Source organism: Oryx dammah, unplaced genomic scaffold, assembly GCF_014754425.2.
Source record: "Oryx dammah isolate SB20612 unplaced genomic scaffold, SCBI_Odam_1.1 HiC_scaffold_18, whole genome shotgun sequence".
Classification (NCBI taxonomy): domain Eukaryota; kingdom Metazoa; phylum Chordata; class Mammalia; order Artiodactyla; family Bovidae; genus Oryx; species Oryx dammah.
This window is the reverse complement of record NW_024070202.1, coordinates 118,749,680-118,767,357: the sequence shown is the minus strand read 5'-3', so window position 1 is coordinate 118,767,357 and position 17,678 is coordinate 118,749,680. Positions and strand designations below refer to the sequence as shown.

Genomic DNA, 17,678 nt, shown 5'->3' with positions numbered 1-17,678 from the left:
CCTGGAGGAGTGAGACCAGGTATCAGGACGGCCTGGCTGAGTGCCCGTGGCCTCACTGAGAGCCTGGAGGGATGAGGTGCAAGGGTCAGGATGGCCTGGCTGAGTGCCCACGGCCTCACTGAGAGCCTGGAGGGGTGAGGTCCAGGTGTCAGGACGGCCTGGCTGAGTGCCCACGGCCTCACTGAGAGCCTGGTGGGGTGACGTCCAGGGGTCAGGACGGCCTGGCTGAGTGCCCGTGGCCTCAGTGAGAGCCTAGAGGGGTGACAGCCAGGAGTCAGGACGGCCTGGCTGAGCGCCCGCAGCCTCACTGCCTGCAGCCACACTGAGAGCCTGGAGGGGTGAGGTCCAGGGGTCAGGACGGCCTAGCTGAGTGCCCGCAGTCTCACTGAGAGCCTGGCGGGGCGACGTCCAGGTATCAGGACGGCCTGGCTGAGTGCCCGCGGCCTCACTGAGAGCCTGGAACGACTCCACCTGTCTCTGAGCCAGCCGCTCTGGGGTTGGTCAGGCCCAGGCAGCTCCCCTATTTGCAGAAGAGAGACTCAGGAACGTGCAGGTTGGGTGGAAGGACCTTGTGCAGACTCTGCCTGGCAGGGAGCGCAGCAGCTACTGACGCCCCGCCCCACAGCCCACACAGGCCCTCCTGCAGCAGGCCACACACGACATTGAAGAATCCAAGCATGTAACACGCGTTTGCCTGCAGTTATGTTCAGTGTAACATAAGCTGGGTTGGGATGATCCCCTGGAGGAAGAGAAGGCAGCCTGCTCCGGTGTTCTTACCTGGAAACTGCCACGGACAGAGGATTCTGGTGGCCCAGAGTCCATGGGGTTGCAGAGTCAGATGCAGCTGAGCGAGCACACCCGCCCCCCACTGCCCGTGACCTGCAGTGGCACACCGCATATCCGTCATTCCCGCCACTTTGCTCAAAGCCCGCTAACCGGAAGCTGTCAGTGCAGGGGTGCCGGCCTCCCAGAGGGTGGCTGGAGTTTCTCCACTTCATTGTTGCACGGAGAAAGCCAGGTACTGGGACTAATCCTCGTTCAGAAAGCAACAAAAATGCCAACATGTCAATCGACAAAGACGGCAAGCACATTAGCGATCTGGCAGACTGAGTGAAAACAGGAAGCTGAGGCGTGAGGGGCACTGATGTTGACCTTCATCTTGGGAGGACTTTTCAAAGCAGGATGCGCTTGAACTGTAGCATCCGTGACCCTGGAGACTGTGGAGGGCAGGAGGAAGACCCAGGGTGGGACTAACCCAGAAGGGCGGCGAGAACCCACACAGGCCCCCGGGGCCACCCCAGAGCCACCGGGCGACCCCCATACGCTTGGTCTGAGCCCGTGTGGCCACCAGGTGTGAGGGTGGCGCAGAGCACGCCCAGCCCGAGGGAGCACTCCCAGCCCCGAGGGAGCATCCGTCCAGCTGCACGCCACCTGCTGGCCACAAACCCAAAGCACACATCTCATTTTAAACTGGGGCCCCAACTGGGTGGGCTTCCAGAAGCCTGGAAGAAGGAAGTGCAAATCCTCTGGAGGAACGCTGCTTTTCCTCTGTCCTCAAAGCAGTCCCATAGTTAAAACCTCCAGAAATAGGAGTTTCAGAACATGCTGGAGAATAAGACACCACGAGAAAGGTTGTCTGAAAGCACGGTCAGAATGAAACCTTGGACACTGACTAGGAGAATTCTTAGTGAACCCAAGAATCTTAGCCCGTTTGTAGGAATACAAAAGCAAGTTAATACAACCCGAAGATCAAGAGTCTTAATAATGACCAAAGATACTTTTTAAAATGAAAAATACAATTATAGAAATTTTAAACACAGGAGGTGAGTTTAACGACAGATTAAATCTAATTGCAGAGGGGATTCATAAACTAAAAGAGCAGACTGAATTATCCAGAACACAGCCTAGAGAGAGGGAAAGAAATGGAAAGCATGTAAAGAAAAGAAAAAGGTAAGTATTCTTGGCAGAAAGTGATCAAGCTTCAGTGTTTGAAGATATAATGGCTAAAGAATCTCATCACTGATGAAAGACATGAGTCCTCAGGTTCAAGAAGTCTAGTGGAGCGGAAAACAATTCCACATGCAGGTTCATAACAGAGAAACTGCAGGACGCCCGAGACAAAGAGAGGGTCTGACAGTGGCCAAGGAGAGAGACAAACCCTGCAGGAGGGAAGAGAGCCCGCCTGCGGCTGATCCGCAGCAGCTGGGAGGAGACTGGGCGGCAGAAGTGCCGAGCCTATATCGCTGCAGGGGAATTGCGTCCACCGAGAACTGTACCGGACCTCCCTGGTGACCCAGACAGTAAAGAATCCGCCTGCAAGGCAGGAGACCTGGGTTCCATCCCTGGGAAATTCCATGGACAGAGGAGCCTGGTGGGCTATATAGTCCATGGGGTTGCAAAGAGTCAGACACGTCTTAGCAACTAAATAATAAATACAGAAAGAAAGAGAGAGAAACAATATATATCAAAATACAAATTTTAAAGCTATAATGCTTAATGCATAATAGAAATACCAAAGTGTGTTTTAATACCTGGGAGTTTGCATTTAAATCTGCAAGTTGAGGGAAATTTATTGTTTTAACTGTGTTAGAAAAGAAAGAAAAATTAAATATCTGAGTCTTTAAGAAGTTAGAAAAAAGAACAGAATAAACCCAAGTAAAGTCGAAGGAAGGAAATAATAAAGATAGAAGCAGAAATGACTGAAATAGAGAAAAAATATAAAATGGAGATATAAAATTTAAAAAATGTTTTATAAAAAGCAGAAGTATTCTTTTTGGGAAAAACCTGATAAACATGGAAACAGTGTCAGACTTTATTTTTTTGAGCTCCAAAATCACTGCAGACGGTGACTGCAGCCATGAAATTAAAAGACGCTTACTCCTTGGAAGGAAAGTTATGACTAACCTAGACAGCATATTGAAAAGCAGAGACATTACTCTGCCAACAAAGGTCCGTCTAGTCAAGGCTATGGTTTCTCCTGTGGTCATGTATGGATGTGAGAGTTGGACTGTGAAGAAGGCTGAGCGCTGAAGAATTGATGCTTTTGAACTGTGGTGTTGGAGAAGACTCTTGAGAGTCCCTTGGACTGCAAGGAGATCCAACCAGTCCATTCTGAAGGAGATCAACCCTGGGATTTCTTTGGAAGGAATGATGCTAAAGCTGAAACTCCAGTACTTTGGCCACCTCATGCGAAGAGTTGACTCATTGGAAAAGACTCTGATGCCGGGAGGGATTGGGAGCAGGAGGAGAAGGGGACGACCGAGAATGAGATGGCTGGATGGCATCACTGACTCGATGGACGTGCGTCTAAGTGAACTCCGGGAGATGGTGATGGACAGGGAGGCCTGACGTGCTGCGATTCATGGGGTCGCAAAGAGTCGGACACAACTGAGCAACTGAACTAAACTGATGGGACAGGATGCCATGATCTTACAAGCCAGCTTTTCCACTCTCTTTCACCCTCACCAAGAGGCTCTTTAGTTCCTCTTCAATTTCTGCCATTAGGGTGGTGTCACCTGCACATCTGAGGTTTATGTTTCTCCCAGCAATCTTGATTCCTCTGTCCTTCCACTATCTCCTAGAGTTTGCTCAAACTCCATTGAGTCTGTGATGCCATCTAATCATCTCATCCTCTGTTGTCCCCTTCTCCTCCTGCCTTCAGTCTTTCCCAGCATCAGGGTCTCTTCCAGTGAGTCAGCTCTTGGCATCAGCTGGCCAAAATATTGGAGCTTCAGCTTCAGCATCAATCCTTCCAATGAATATTCAGGGTTGATTTCATTTAGGATTGACTGGTTTGATCTTCCTGCAGTCCAAGAGACTCTCAAGAGTCTTCTCCAGCACCACAATTCAAAAACATCAGTTCTTTGGCGCTCAGCCTTCTTTATGGTCCAACTCTCACATTTGTACTTGGCTACTGGAAAAACCATAGCTTTGACTATACAGACATTTGTGTAAGGATTTAAAGACATACACTTCCTAAATTATAGCATATTTATTTATAAATGTATTTTCTTCCCTTTGTTTCACAAAATCACTGATAACCTTGTTTAAAAAAGATTTTCACAAAATCTATGCACTTCCCAAGTGGTCCAGTGGCTAAGACGCCATCCTCCCAGTGCAGGGGCCCTGGGTTCAATCCTTGCTCAGGGAACCAGATCGCATGTGCCACAACTAAAGGGTTTGCATGTCACAAGACCTGTTGCAGCCAAATAAGTGAGAAACAGCAAAAATCATTTTCAAAAAATCTGTGCGTTTTGACAGAAATAATCCAGCTGTAATTGCACACACTGTATAAAATGTGAAACTATTTTCATCAAAAATATAAGATACGTGTGAAATTGCAAATTAAAATTATATCCCTTCAAAGACATTTAAAAAAGTTAAAGTGAACTATTAGAGTTATAAAATAAAATATAATTAATAAGCAACAAAGCTTTAAATCTAAAGTGTTTAAATAAAGCTGAATTTTTGTCTTGTTTTTAAAACTGTAATCGAATTGTTGTCATTTTATAAAAATAAAGTGTGGGAAGTTCAACATCCATCTAGTTGCCAGTGCGATGAGCCCGGGGCACGATGTGTGACGTCCGCCCAGACTGACAAACAGGGAAACGGATAGAGGCCCTTCTGGTTGCGAAACGCTTCTCGGCCGCGCAGACTGCGTGATGGTCCACAGGGACCTGCGGAACCCGCAGAACCGCAAACCAAGACGCTGGGAAACGAGAGCGGGCTCAGCCCCACAGGCAGGAGGGCTTTGCTTTCTGGCTGAGGGGCAGGATGGACAAGTCAACTAATGTGTGTCTTCTCCCCCCGGCTCTCTTTCTTGACATGCAGACCCTCCCCAGCTCAAAGGCTTGTGGGGTTGGGATGAGCAGACAGGACAAGCAGGGTGTGGCCCCTCCCCAGGCCTGCAGCTTGGCCAGACGGCCCCTGCTGACGGCCTGCACCTGTGCTCGCGCCCTGCGGGACCCCGACCCTTGCCCTGGAGTCTGCAGGTGGACTCGCTGCTGGAGACCCAGCCTGTGCCTCGCTGGGCCCGAGACGGAGGAGGGGGCCCCTCCCAGGGCTGGGCCTCCGCGCGTCCTCTGGCAGGCAACTCGCAGCTCTCCTGGGGCCTGGGGGGACTGCTGCTCACCTGGGTCCCCTACTCAGAACCAAGGGGGAGGCCAGGCTCCTAGAACTGTGCCATCAACTTTCCTACCAATCTGCCCCCTTCCCAGGCCTAGCTTCGCCCAGCAAGTTCTGAGCAGCTGGCATCTCTAAGGAAAGGTCCAGTCCCTCCCCAGGCTGCTGACCAGAGGCCGTGCCGATTTCAGCAAGGCTGGTGCCGGGGCGATGGGTCCAGTGAGTGTCCCAGATGCTCTGGGCTTTGCACTTCTGCAGAGGTCGCTGGTGGGAGCCAGTGCAGAGTGACGCGTGTCTCCTCGGGCAGACGAGCACAGGCGTGCGGATTCACTCCCCGGGAGCGGCACCTCTGTCTCTGCCAGAAGCCGGCTCCACGCCTCCCTGAAGCAGCGGGTCCCCTGTCCGCCCGCCGCCCAGCCCCACTCCCCCAATCCCGCTTTCTAACGGGCACGGCCATTAAGTTGTCCCTGTAGCAATTTAGATCACAGGAGAGACTTCTGCACATCCTTTCAGGGTAAAATCACAAGGATAAAGGAGGAGGCAAAATTATTCCACTGTAGCTGCGTGCTTAATTATATGGAATGCTGCATAAATTGTCAAGTACGAAGAATTATTCTGATAAATTAAAATACTAATTAAATAGGCTATTGCGGAGTTTTGAGAACATTCTGGGGTTCTGCTCCTCCAGGTAATTTGCATATCCTTCATCTAGCGAATTTAATTTTAAAGGACTTCTTTTTGTGTTTGGAAACCCTTTTTGTCTCCTGTGAAGATAAGAATGGGCTTTATGCATTGTTCTCGCCTTTATTAAAGCAGCGTCTCCCGGAGTCTCTGCATCCTGGCCTGCTGGCGCTCACACCCACCAGCCACAGGGTCCACGTTTGGCCGTAAAAATAACCCAGAGCCGACGTCCAGCAGGACATCCAGGCCCAGCAGGGCTCCTCTGTCCCCTCGAAAGGCTCCAGCCCCGCCTGGGAGTGGAGATGAGCTCCACGCCCCGTGGAGGGTGAAACTCGTCTCCCTTGTGTCTCCAGGGGGTGCTGGGCAGGGGACACATAGGGGTCGGTGCCTGGGAGCCAGGTCTGGATGCCTGATGGAGCTCAAGGCACACGTCTGGGTGAGGGACACGATGTGTGAGCACGCAAGATCCCCTCCACTCGGCAGAAGGGATGCATGAGACGAAATCCATGCAGCTGGGCCAGGAAGCCTTGGAGCAAACGGACACAGTGCTGACTGTCTAAGAACAACGTGGGGAAGACTCGGGATGGCTGAGACTTACAGAGCGTGCTGAAGACCCACAGGCTCCTGGTCCTTTTAGAGCAACGTGAGCTACAATAAATGGATGTAAATAAACAACCACAAAAGGCAAATGGCACCGTTGACACAGGCTGGAAGAAAGGGACCATCCCAGAGCGTGTGTATGGCTGCCATCCCCACCGGTGAGAAATTTCAAAAGGGAGACAGGCTTTGCTGAAAAGGACTTGATGCCCAAGACTGAGGTCACAACAAGAGCCTGAGACTTGAAGAAGAGCGTTTAGGTCCCATAGACGCACACGCTCCAGCCGCCGAGGGGACATGCATGCGGCCGGGAACCACACTGTCTCCTGGGAGGCTTCTCGGCTGAGAGCGGGAAGATGGGGGCCCTCGGGGGCTCTCGGAGGACCCCCACTCCAGGCGGCGCCTCGGGCACTGCTGCTCTCTGGCTGAGGATGGAGGTGGGCTGGAGGTGGCCCCGGAGTCCAACTCAAGGCAGCATGATTTGGGATTCTAGCTCGAGTCGTTCGGAGAAGGTGCCCGTGGGCTCCGGAGGCCCCGTGAGCATCCCGGCAAAGGCTCCACGTGTTGTTTGCGAAAGAGCCTGTCAGGGAGGGGTGGGCAGCCTCGGGGGGCACTGGTGGCTCATGCTGTTCTTGGGCAACAAGACAGAAGTGGGCGGTGTCGGGGGTTTGGGGCAGACTCACCACTCACTGAACCACGGCTGCCACAGAACAGTCTCTGGGTTAGCATGAAGCTGGTCGAAGGTGGCTGGTCCTCCCCGCAGGGTGCCATTTCAGGATATGTCCTGTGCGCACGTGCGCACCCGTGTGTGTGTGTGTGTGCGCGCGCGCGTGTGCGTGTGCACGTGTGGTTATTTGGACGAGGCCCACTTACGGAGGGGTGTTAACACCCTGCAGCGCGTGAGGACTGCAGTAGGATCAAAGGATGGAGCAGACTCTGCAAATCAGAAGAGAGCAGGGGCAGACGTGCGTCCTGACCCAGGGGGCAGGGATGGGCCCCTGCCGAGCAGGGGACGCTCCTGGGGCTTCTGTGGGTGGTAATGGACTGTCCGGAGAGGCGGGGATCCCTCCGGCCGAGCTGGAGGGACCGGGCCATGTCCAGCCCCTCCCAGCAGACCCTGGATGTTCCGGCTGCCTGCAGGACACACTGGACCCAGCATTTTGTCTGTCCCACCTGTTTGGTTTTTCAGGGATGGTCCCCTTGAGTGCTGTGTCCGTTCCCAGTGAAAATCGTTTAGCAGAACCAGCCCTTTGTCAGCGCGAGGCTGAGTCCCCAGGCTCCCTGGCTGGCCCCCTGAGAGGTGGGCAGCTGGGGAGCTCTCCGTGGGCACACGAGGATGGCGAGGATCCTTGGCGGCTGAGCCTCAGGAGTGCCTCCCAGCCTTTCCTGGCAGGTGTGCGGACCCCTGGCTGGGTACGTGCAGGCTTCCTGCCCGGCTGGCTTTTCACCCTGCGCCTGGAACGCCTGTCCCTTCTCTGCAGCGATAGTGGAGCACGTTTAATTCCATCTTCAGTGCTTTGTGTCCTCAGCCTATTGAAGACTCACTATTATCCCCCCAAAGTAGCCTGTCATTCAGTAAAATGCCTCCTTTGTTCGCAGGAGAACATTAAAATCAATTGCTTTATACCCTATCTCTTAAAGAATATCCTCCACTCAAGGCTTACCTTTGAGCCGCTGCCCCCTCACCACCCTGCCACCCCCTCCCCAGCTTAGAGCCTCTTAAAGTGCTGTGCAGTAACCCCTGGGTTTGTGTCTGCCTCCCCCAGGGCTCCCATAATTACCTAAATGTAAGAAATAACATTCATTTGTTCAAAGGAAAACTTTCTGCCAGACAAAGAGAGGGCCCCGGAGGCTGGGGAGGTGGCTATGGCAGGCTCTGTGTGTATCCCTCTGAAAGATACAATTCCATCACCTAAGATGCACGGAGGTGTTTCACAATAAGAGTGAAAGTAATTGTTGTTTTGCTATCTCATTCTGCATTAATCACAATTGCAATGCACTCTTCCTTCTTAGGGTTTGCAATAAAATTCTATTTCTTCTGGTTTTCATTTCCAAAATGACATGGGCTTTATCCAAAAGAATATTCCCGCAGAATCGTAAGCCAAGGTCAATTGCCTTGTGACACACTCCCTCTCCAGGAGGTGGGGACCGCGCGCCTGCCGTGCTGGTGTCGGGATTAACTGGGCTTCGTCTCCGGCGGCTAATTGTTTCCAGGGCCCATTCCACTTGGTCTGATATGGAGGGTAATTCATTCTCTGAAAGTCTTGCTCATTCTAAGTCAGGAGCAAACTAGGACGAGGGTAGTGCTGGAGATGGGTCCTTACAGGATGTTCTGCCAGGGGTAGGAGGCAGAGGGGGTAGACAGCTCTGGGAGCGCATGAGGAAGGCTCAGTCGGGCCCCCCGGCTGGTGAGTCTGTCTGTGAACACAAGCCTCGGGACCAGAACCTACTTCCCAGTGACTACACACCTGCAACCCGCCTGTCGTTCAAACCAAGACTCCCAGCGCCAGGCCTGCCTCCCCTCTCTTGTCCAGGCTCCGGAGGATGCTGTGAATTTCCTAGGACGATGGTTTATGGGAGGGACCCACGTCCTGCCCTGGCTGGGGAGCCCCCTGCCCAGGTCTCCACCCCAGGCTCCTGCACAGCTAGCTGTCCACAGCTAACCAGGCAGGCAGTGACTGTGGGGCTGGGCGGTAGGGGGTGCTCAGGTGTCTGGAGAACGCTCTTCTCTGCTCGCTGACCTCTTGCCTCTTCATCTCTCCCGCAGCTGACAACAAGGAGAAACTGCAGACCATGTCTGGGCTGAGAGTTCTTCAGGCCGGGGTCGGCTCGGTGAGTGACTGCGTGGCCGGGCGCCTGGCAGGCCCTGGCTGGGGCTCAGTCGCGCCGTGCGGGGTCGGAGCGGAGGCCAGGGGGCAGGCCAGGCTGGTCCTCCAGTCGGGCGGGGCGGTGCTCACGCTTGGTGCCCAGCTTGTGTGACGCTGTTTGGTTGCCTTTGAAACTGTGCTCGGTGTCTCCCCGAGAAAACGCTGGAGCCCCTGGGAGCGCAATTCTTCCAGTGACTCAGTTCTTCCAGTGACTCAGGTGTGAGGCCTGAAGCCGGAGAGTTGCTCTCTTCTTCCTGTGGGAGGGGCCCTTCCTTCTCCCTAGTTACAGACCCCGTGGCGCGGGGCGGAGAGAGCGGGCGCCTGTGCGCACAAGTAACACCCTCGGAGGCCTAGAGTCCCAGCATCGCCGCGCCAGCCAGATAAGTAGGCACTCGACTGAGCCCTCCATCGGCAATTAGAGCCGAAGGCACTCAGCCCCGGAACCCTGGCGCGGGCCGAGCCGATCACGGGCAGTTAATGAAACGTGCGCTGTGCGCCGCCCTGGGGTGCTTGTCCCCCTCGTGAGTCAGCGGCCCCGCAGCCAGTCTGTGCGCGCGCATCTGAAATCCCTGATTTCACGCCCGCCGCGACAGTAATTAACCGTTAAGGGCGCTTATTTACCCGCTCCTGGCTCAGGGCAAGATGCCTCCACGAGGCCACTCCGAGGCCCGCCGGAGCCCTGGCTCTTGAAATAAGAACGTATTTAGCATCTGCTTCGGCACAGAGGCAGGCTCTGTGCTCCACAGATGCCGGGCTGGGCACCTTGTGGGGGCCTGCCTCGAAGTCCCTGTGTCCCCAGCTTTGGCGATCGGTGACAGGGAGGGGACGCCAGGGGTCGGTGGGCCCCCAAAACCATCTGTAACCCTCGAGGGTGCAGCGACCACTGGCCGGAAGGCAGAGGGTTCGGAGGACCCGGGCCCAGATGGAAGGTTCTGATCCGCGGCTCCCAGCCTCTGCGGGGTGTTCTTCCTGCAGGAGGTGCCTGGTGCCCAGTGGTGGAACAGACCCAGACCGACTCGGGCGAGGGCCCTGAGCGTTGGGGGTCATAGGATGCTCAGGTGCTGGGCCCCTCCCTCCTGTGCGGTGGGCAGAGCGTGTTCCTTGGAGGTGGCAGACCGCCCATGATGGGGGGAGGGGAGGAAGGACCCAGGTGGGGGTGCGGAGCCAGGGGCTGCTGTGGTTCTGGGCGGGCGGTGGGGAGCTGCGACCTCGCGGACTCCTCTGACTAGAGGTCGTAGCGACAGGTCTCAGAAGAGGGCACTGACCGCCGCCCCCTGGTCCCCGCCGCCTGTGAACCGTGGGCCCCTCACGCCCCATCCTGCCTTCGCGCTCTCCCGCATAGTCACTGCTCCCTGGCTCCCCCTGTCGGCACAAACGCATGCACCGACGTGTCCAGCTCATACAGTGAAAGCTCCCTGGCACACTGGCCTTCTCGCCTCCCTGCCGCTCGCTGCCTCCTTCTTCCCAAAACCACCCCCAAAAGTGCAAAGGCGTCTGGACGCCTGGCACTGGCAGGTCAGCACCTGCTCACTCCTATACCCGGCCCGGCCCGGCCCAGCCCCCAGCGTCCCCCAAATGGTCCACATCTGTGGCCCTGGGAACTCAGTGGTCAGCAGCAGCGGTCACTGTCCTGAGCGTGGCCTCTGGTCCTCCTGTCCTGCCTGCCTGGCCTCCTCCTGAAGCCAGCTGCACTGAGGGGTCCCCGTGTGGGGTCTGTGTGTCCCTGGGGGGTCTCCCTGAGGCCACAACCCTTACGTCATCCTGTGATGTTGACCCCACCTGGCCCGTTCTCCACGCTCCAGGCATGCACAGACACCAGCCCTAACTTTCTGTCGTTGCAGACCAGCAAGGAGTCCCCAAGGCTGGGTGAAGCAAGGACCCTAAAGCTCTCCCCACACACATACCTGGCCCTGCCCCAGACCCCGGCTCATGGCAGAAATTGGTGACGCGCTTTCTGGGGCCTGGGGGACCCCACAAAGGGAGCCCCAGACGCTGGTGGCTTGTCTGCAGAGATGACAACCTACACTCAGAGGGGAGCCCCTGCCCATTTCTGGGTGCCCTTCCACTAGCTGGCAGGGGTCCCACCTGGACGGTGGGGGTGCAGGGCAGAGGAGACCCCAGCCCCACAGCGCTGCTCCTGCGTCTTCGTCCTTGCTTGCTTCCTCTCTGCTCCTCAAGCGGCCAGAAGCCTGACCTCACCCTCCCCAGGGGCAGGAAACGGCCACATCCCAGACCACGTATTCCATCCAGGGGCTGAAGCATGGCCGTGGGTGGCTCTCCTCCCCTGGCGCTCCCCGAGCCACCCGTGTCTTCCCAGGGCCCCGGGTTTCCGCGGCCACGGGGCGCTCTGAGCCCGGCTCCCAAGCCCCGTCCTTTTTCATCTTCAGAGGCAGTGCCACCGTCACCTTTGAGGTTGTCCGAGGTCAGTCTGATGGGCCCTCAGGCCTGGAACCAAGGTCCCATGTAGCTCTGCCGGATAGAGGGAAGCGGGGGTGCGTGCGTGGGGCGGGCCCTGGATCGTGGAAACGGGCGCAGGAGAAGCAAGTGGAGATGTGTGTAAGAAGCTAGTGTTTCTTTTTCTAATTTTAATTGCCTCGTGCAGTGTTGAGCCTGACTTTGATGCTTCTGATTTTCCTTGAAATGTATTTGATATGAATGTCTCTGCTAATTCCTGACTCTGGAAAGTGGAGCAGAGTCTTGATTCCTAGAAATCTGCCAGCATTTACGGGATGTAAATGCTGATTCAACATGCGATGACAGATAGCAGAATTAACGCCTTTTAAGCCAAATGGAAATATCTCAAAACAAAATTTGAAGACAATGAACAGATTAGAGGGGATGCACGCATTCCTGATAGATTGGTGGTATTTTGACATTTTTCAAAATCCAGTTTCTGTTGTCTTGAATGTCTTCACATTTTTTCAAGTGAATGAAGTCGTGTTTTTTTCCCAAGGGAAAATTATGATATTACCAAGAAAAAAAACTCAAACATTTGGAAGAAAAATCATCTAGATGGCTGTCTGCAGGCCAGCGTTTCTGTGAGTGGCTCGCGTGGTGTGTCTGAAATAACCCGGGGCTTCCTGGTTCTCTAGAGTGGCGTAAATGCAGTGTGATTAGCAATGTGCCTGTCTGCGTTTCAGCGGGGCCCTGGCGTGGACGCCCTGGCATAGCCCCAGACGCGGCCTTGGGGCAGAGCCAGGCGGGAGGGAGGGCTGCCTCCTCGCAGGTTGTGGGAAAGGAGGAGGGATTTTCTGCACCCCCTGAGGGCCCCCGCTCTGAAAGTTAAACAGACAAAGGCGCACAGGAGCAAAGCAGCACGCTCTTGTGATCTGAGTTTCCCGGGCACGTGGGGAGAGAAGCCCGCGTTTGTGGGTGGACCAGCTGCCTTCTGTTGGGTCAGGGGCTGGGGGTGCGGACACCAGGTGGGTCTCTGCAGAGGGCGTCTCTCCCGGAGCGTCTGGGCCTGCCTCAGGGAGAAGGGGTGGGTGAGGCTGGAGCCGCCCTCGGCCACAGGGGCGTGTCAGGGGGGCGTGTCCTGGTCCCCCACTCATCCTTGAGGGGTTGCCCGTGGTTTTGAGGGTGTCTCAGAGCCTGGGCTCTGGGACCTCTGTGGGGCGGGGCAGGCGGCCGTCCACTCCCCAGTTCAGCCCAGCTGCACTTACTTCCCGTCGGTCACCGTTCCGGCTCCTGGTTAAGATGTTTGTCCAGAGAAAGGATTCTGCGGCCAGGCGCGTCGGTCTCCGCAGACCCTGAGAGGCGGTGAAGGTGCGGTCGCGCTCCTCCCCCGATGCCTTAACGTGACTCAGCTGTGTGCTCCGTGTGCTGGCGGGTGCGATTGCCCACAGTTATCACGGGAGGCCGGGCGGGGGGCGCGGGGACACGCCACGGTCATTGAGGAACGGCGTAGTTTCCCCCAGAAGCGCCCCCAGCGTTGCCTGCCTGTGGCAGGACGTGGCTGTTTCAGCGGCTGTTGGGAAAGCCCAGGGTGCAGGGAGTCTCTGAGAGGAACTGGGCATTGCTCAGCAGCCAGGGCATGGAGACCCTCGGGGAGGGGGGGTTGTGTTGAGCCAAGTCCTCTGGGACCCTGCGGCCAGTCCACTTGAACTTGGGGATGGATTGATGTTGACAGCCCTTGCCAAGGCGGGAAGAGGGCACGTGGGGCCAACCCCCTGCCCGGAGAAGACGGTGGGGACAGAGCCCCGTGTGGGCCTCAGGCCACGGGGAAGCTGTCACCCCCAGGGGTCACTTTTCACATGTGAATGGAGTGGCCCTTCATCATGCTTAGTAAACACCCACAGGTGTGCAGTCAGTACCCACAGGTGCATGGTCAGTACCCACAGGTGCATGGTCAGTACCCACAGGTACACAGTCAGCACCCACAGGTACACAGTCAGTACCCACAGGTGTGCAGTCAGTACTCACAGGTGCATGGTCAGTACCCACAGGTGCATGGTCAGCACTCACAGTGACCAGGTGCTCGTCACAGCGGTGCCTCGTGGCTGTGCTGCCCGGGGACGGCTCTCGTGGGATAAATTCGTGGTGATGCAGGAAGCCCCGTGGCAGCTGTGGGGGTGGGGTCATGGCAGAGGACCTTGGAGTGAGGAGCCTGCGGATGCGCTGGGGACGTCCCAGTGCTGATCTGAAGCCTCGTCCTTGGATGTGGTCTCAGAGGTGGCTGTGGGGTAATAGTCTCAGATCTTTAACAGAGATCAGAAGTGCTACCAGTTCCACTCAACTCAGGAAGCTGCAAGACAGTGGCGATCTGACACTTTAAGAAGGCCCTCACTCTCAGTGAGTCCTCACGCCCCCAGAAACTTGTCTTATGAGGATAATGCACCAGGCGAGAAAATCAAGGCTTCCCTCGTGGCTCAGCTGGTAAAGAATCCGCCTGCAATGTGGGAGGCCTGGGTTCGACCCCTGGGTCGGGAAGATCCCCTGGAGAAGGGAAAGGCTACCCACTCCAGTACTCTGGCCTGGAGAATTCCATGGACTGTATAGGCCATGGGGTCACAAAGAGTCGGACACGACTGAACATCTTTCGCTAAGAAAATGGAAACGCAGAGCTTTGGAAATACCAAAACTGACCTAAGTATAAAACCCCAGGAAGATCACTAATTATGTCGTATTATTTCATGAAAATTGTCGCTACAGCCCTGAACCTCAGCGCAGCTGTGGAAACTGCCATGGACTCGGGCTGGGGCAGCACGTGCAGACGTGAGGTCACCTCTAGAATGGTGGGATCACAGCCAGCTCTCTCCTTTTCCAAAATCTCGGTCAGGATCATTTGTAGCTCTCTATTTTGACATCGTTGTAGATTCACAGGAAGTTGCAAGGAGGGCCCAGTGATGCCATGTACAGTCACTGGGCCCCCACCCCACGGTGGCTGCACCCACATCATTGCAGGTTGAGAGTCAAACCAGGAGATGGGTATCAGTTCAACGTGTGTGTCTGGAGAAGGAAATGGCAACCTGCTCCAGGAATCTTGCCTGGAGGATTACTTGGACGGAGGAGCCTGGCGGGCTACAGTCCATGGGGTTGCAGAATCGGGCAAGACTGAGCGACTGTCACTCACTGGATGTGTGTGTAGGTATTTGTCATTTTATCTTTGATACCATTTCTTATAGTTCTAGTAAAGAAAAAGCTGGCAACCGAAGTAACTGAGGACATATTAGCTTCCAAATAAGCGAGGACGCGAGAGGAAACGCCACCACGCGTGTGCTGAATGTGGTTTCCAGGCTGCTGTGGGGACATTCCAGGTAACTCAAGTCCCCACACACTCATCTCTGTGGTGCTGTGTGTTAACACAGACACGTAGGCAGGACGTGGTAAGTGGTCACCAATGTCCCGGGTTTAGACCGAGGCCCGTGTTTGGAAACCCAAGGGGAAGCACCCTGGGGGGGTGTGGACGGCAGAGGGCAGGAGCGGCCTGCAGGGACCACAGTTGGGCCCGGGCAGGTGGGGAACTGTGACAGGTGGCACTGGGGGTGCGTCTTGTGGGACGGGAGGAGCTGCAGGCTCCCGAGTGTGGTCGCGTTTGAGGATGAGTGCTGGCACAGATCAGATGCGCTCGTCGGAGCCGTCAGGCTGTCTCTCGTAAGGACTGTGAGCTGAGTTTGACATGATGTTGGGTGTTGGCAGGTGGCCACTGGACCCTGAAGACTTCAGCGCTGCTTGGCGGGGCCGCTCTCACCCCCGTGGCTCCCCCTCCCTGTCCGGCTGCGACCAGACGCTGGAGGGTGGACCCTGGCAGCCACCTGGGGCTCCGGCTGCTGGGGCCCTGCCCTGTGCCCATCCTCGTGGGCTCTGGTTCCTCAGGTTATATGCTTGTGCCTGTCACTTAATTTTTATTCTAATCTGTGTTTCCGGACAGAGAAAGTTGATCTTTTTTTCAAAGTGTAAAATGTGCATCATCCCAAGAAAGGCTTCTTTAGCCTTATAAATATTCCTATTTATGTTTAAAAAAGAAAATTTGCACAAAATTGCATTAAAACATTTGCCGTGGTCTATCCAGGCTACGCTGAGAATTCCAGTGCTAGGCTGAGGGCGCGGTGTCGGAGGTCAGAGTTCAGGGGTGGCCATGTGGTCCCTTCCATGACGGATCCCCAGTTCTGCTGGCCGGGCCCCTCGGAGCTCAGTGCAGCATCCCCCATGCAGCCTTAACCAGGGCTTCTCATACTGTTTCCTTATTTCTCAAAAGTGAAGAGACTCAGACGAAAACATGCTGGACATGATTAATGGCACTTGGCACCTCGGCAGATATGAGTTGAGTGTGAGATGGCATCGTTTCCCTCCGAGGTGCTATGCAAAGTCACCGTCACGTGGGCCCACAGGGGCTTTTGAGTGCTTCCCGTGGTCTAAAGCGGGCGAGGTGCCGTGTGACGAGGCAGTTGCCATGGAGACACATTCAGTTTTGATGCGGCGTAAGGGTAAACAGCCATGTGAGATGGAGTGCGTGTGGTCTGCCTGTGGCATCCCCCACCAGCCCGGTCTGACATGTCAGCTGCGTTGCTATAGAAAGTGCCTGGTGCGTGTCTCCCTGCCGGGCCACGCTGTGGTCCAGCTGAGGCTGGGCGACCGTCCCCCTGGGATGCAGGAGGAGGTGTGTCTCAGTGGTCTGTGAGCTGGTTCGGGGTCCTCCTCCCTGGAGCCGGGCAGCCTGGATCAGAAGGCAGTGTTGATGTCAAGCCGAGCTCTGCAGATGCTCAGAAGAGCCCCCAGAACGCAGTGTTCCAGAAGCCCGCTTCCTGTCCTCAGCCCCAGGACTCGGAATTGCCGAGAGAATGCAAAGACCGCTAGAGGGGGCGCGCCCAGCCTCGTTCAGGGCAGCGGCCGTGTGGCCGGGCTCAGCCCCCGGGAGACGAGTGTCCCTGGCACCCACATGCCCACCCTGCCAGGCAGAGGCAGGCGACCCCCGGGTGGGGAGCCGGGCGTGGGGGATTGACGTCAGAAGCACCCCTCCAGGCATCACCTCCAGAGGCTGAGCCTCGGTCCCTGAATCCAGCCTTGCCTTGAAGTTAGAAATGTCCTGAGTTCCGCCTTTTAGCTGAAGGGCCCCTGAGGCTCCCGTCACTTGGAAGTGCATCCACTAGAGGGTCAGCCCCGGGGCTGGCTTCCCGTCTCCTGCCCACAGATGCGGGTCCTCCGGGGGCCCCCACCCCCACCGACCCCCGAGTCCCCACCCGGAATGCCGTGGGGGAGATGAGTCATGGGGGCATCACTTGGTGGGGAGCCTGGGTTCAGGCCGACCCCATTGACCTCCCTGGACCGCACTCCTCTGTAAAGGGTGTGTCCCGACGTCCTGGGAGTCAGGATCCCGCTCTCTCCATCCTGGGGGGACACGAGTCCCCCGAGGCAGGCTGGTGGTGCTTGCCTCCTGCTGCCCACCCCCCCAGATCGGCGCTTTCACAGCCTCCCTCCCTCCCCAGGGATCCCAGGGTTGGGGGTGGCGGGGAGCTGCTCTAAGTGGATGGCTGCTCTGCCGTGGGGGACCCGTCCCCTGCCTCTGACCTGCCCCCTCCAGGGTGCTCCCCAGGCTGTGCTGGGTCACGTGAGCTAAAGCCGGTCCCTCCTCTTCTGCGAGCTCGGGAGCGAAGCCGCCTGCATCTCCACCGCCCGATGCCTCCAGCTTGTGGTCTGACGCTCCGCGGCAGTTCAGTCACCCCTGCTCGGGGCAGAGTGACTTCGAGCCCCGGGCAGCAGGTGGACGCCCACGTGGGCACATTCAGTCTTTAACTGTAAACATCCCAGGCTGCGTCTCCATGGCAACAGGTGTGTAGCCCTTACTGCTGATTTGAATACTTCCCCTCTGCTTTACCCATGAGTTCAAAAAAAAAAAAAGTAAAAGCTGTGTTCACCCATATGAAGTAATTAGTAATCAATGTATCACTACATATAATCAAACACCAAATTTAA

The 17,678-nt window shown here is 56.1% G+C and overlaps 1 protein-coding gene across 1 annotated transcript in view; it reads left to right on the top strand.

The window, feature by feature from the left end:
- Positions 1-17,678, top strand: part of PTPRN2 (protein tyrosine phosphatase receptor type N2) — a 555,617-nt gene that overhangs the window by 304,020 nt on the left and 233,919 nt on the right. The window contains exon 12 of the mRNA XM_040259938.1: positions 9,167-9,231. Within this exon, the coding sequence (XP_040115872.1) occupies positions 9,167-9,231 (65 nt within the window). The remainder of the gene's footprint in view (positions 1-9,166; positions 9,232-17,678) is intronic.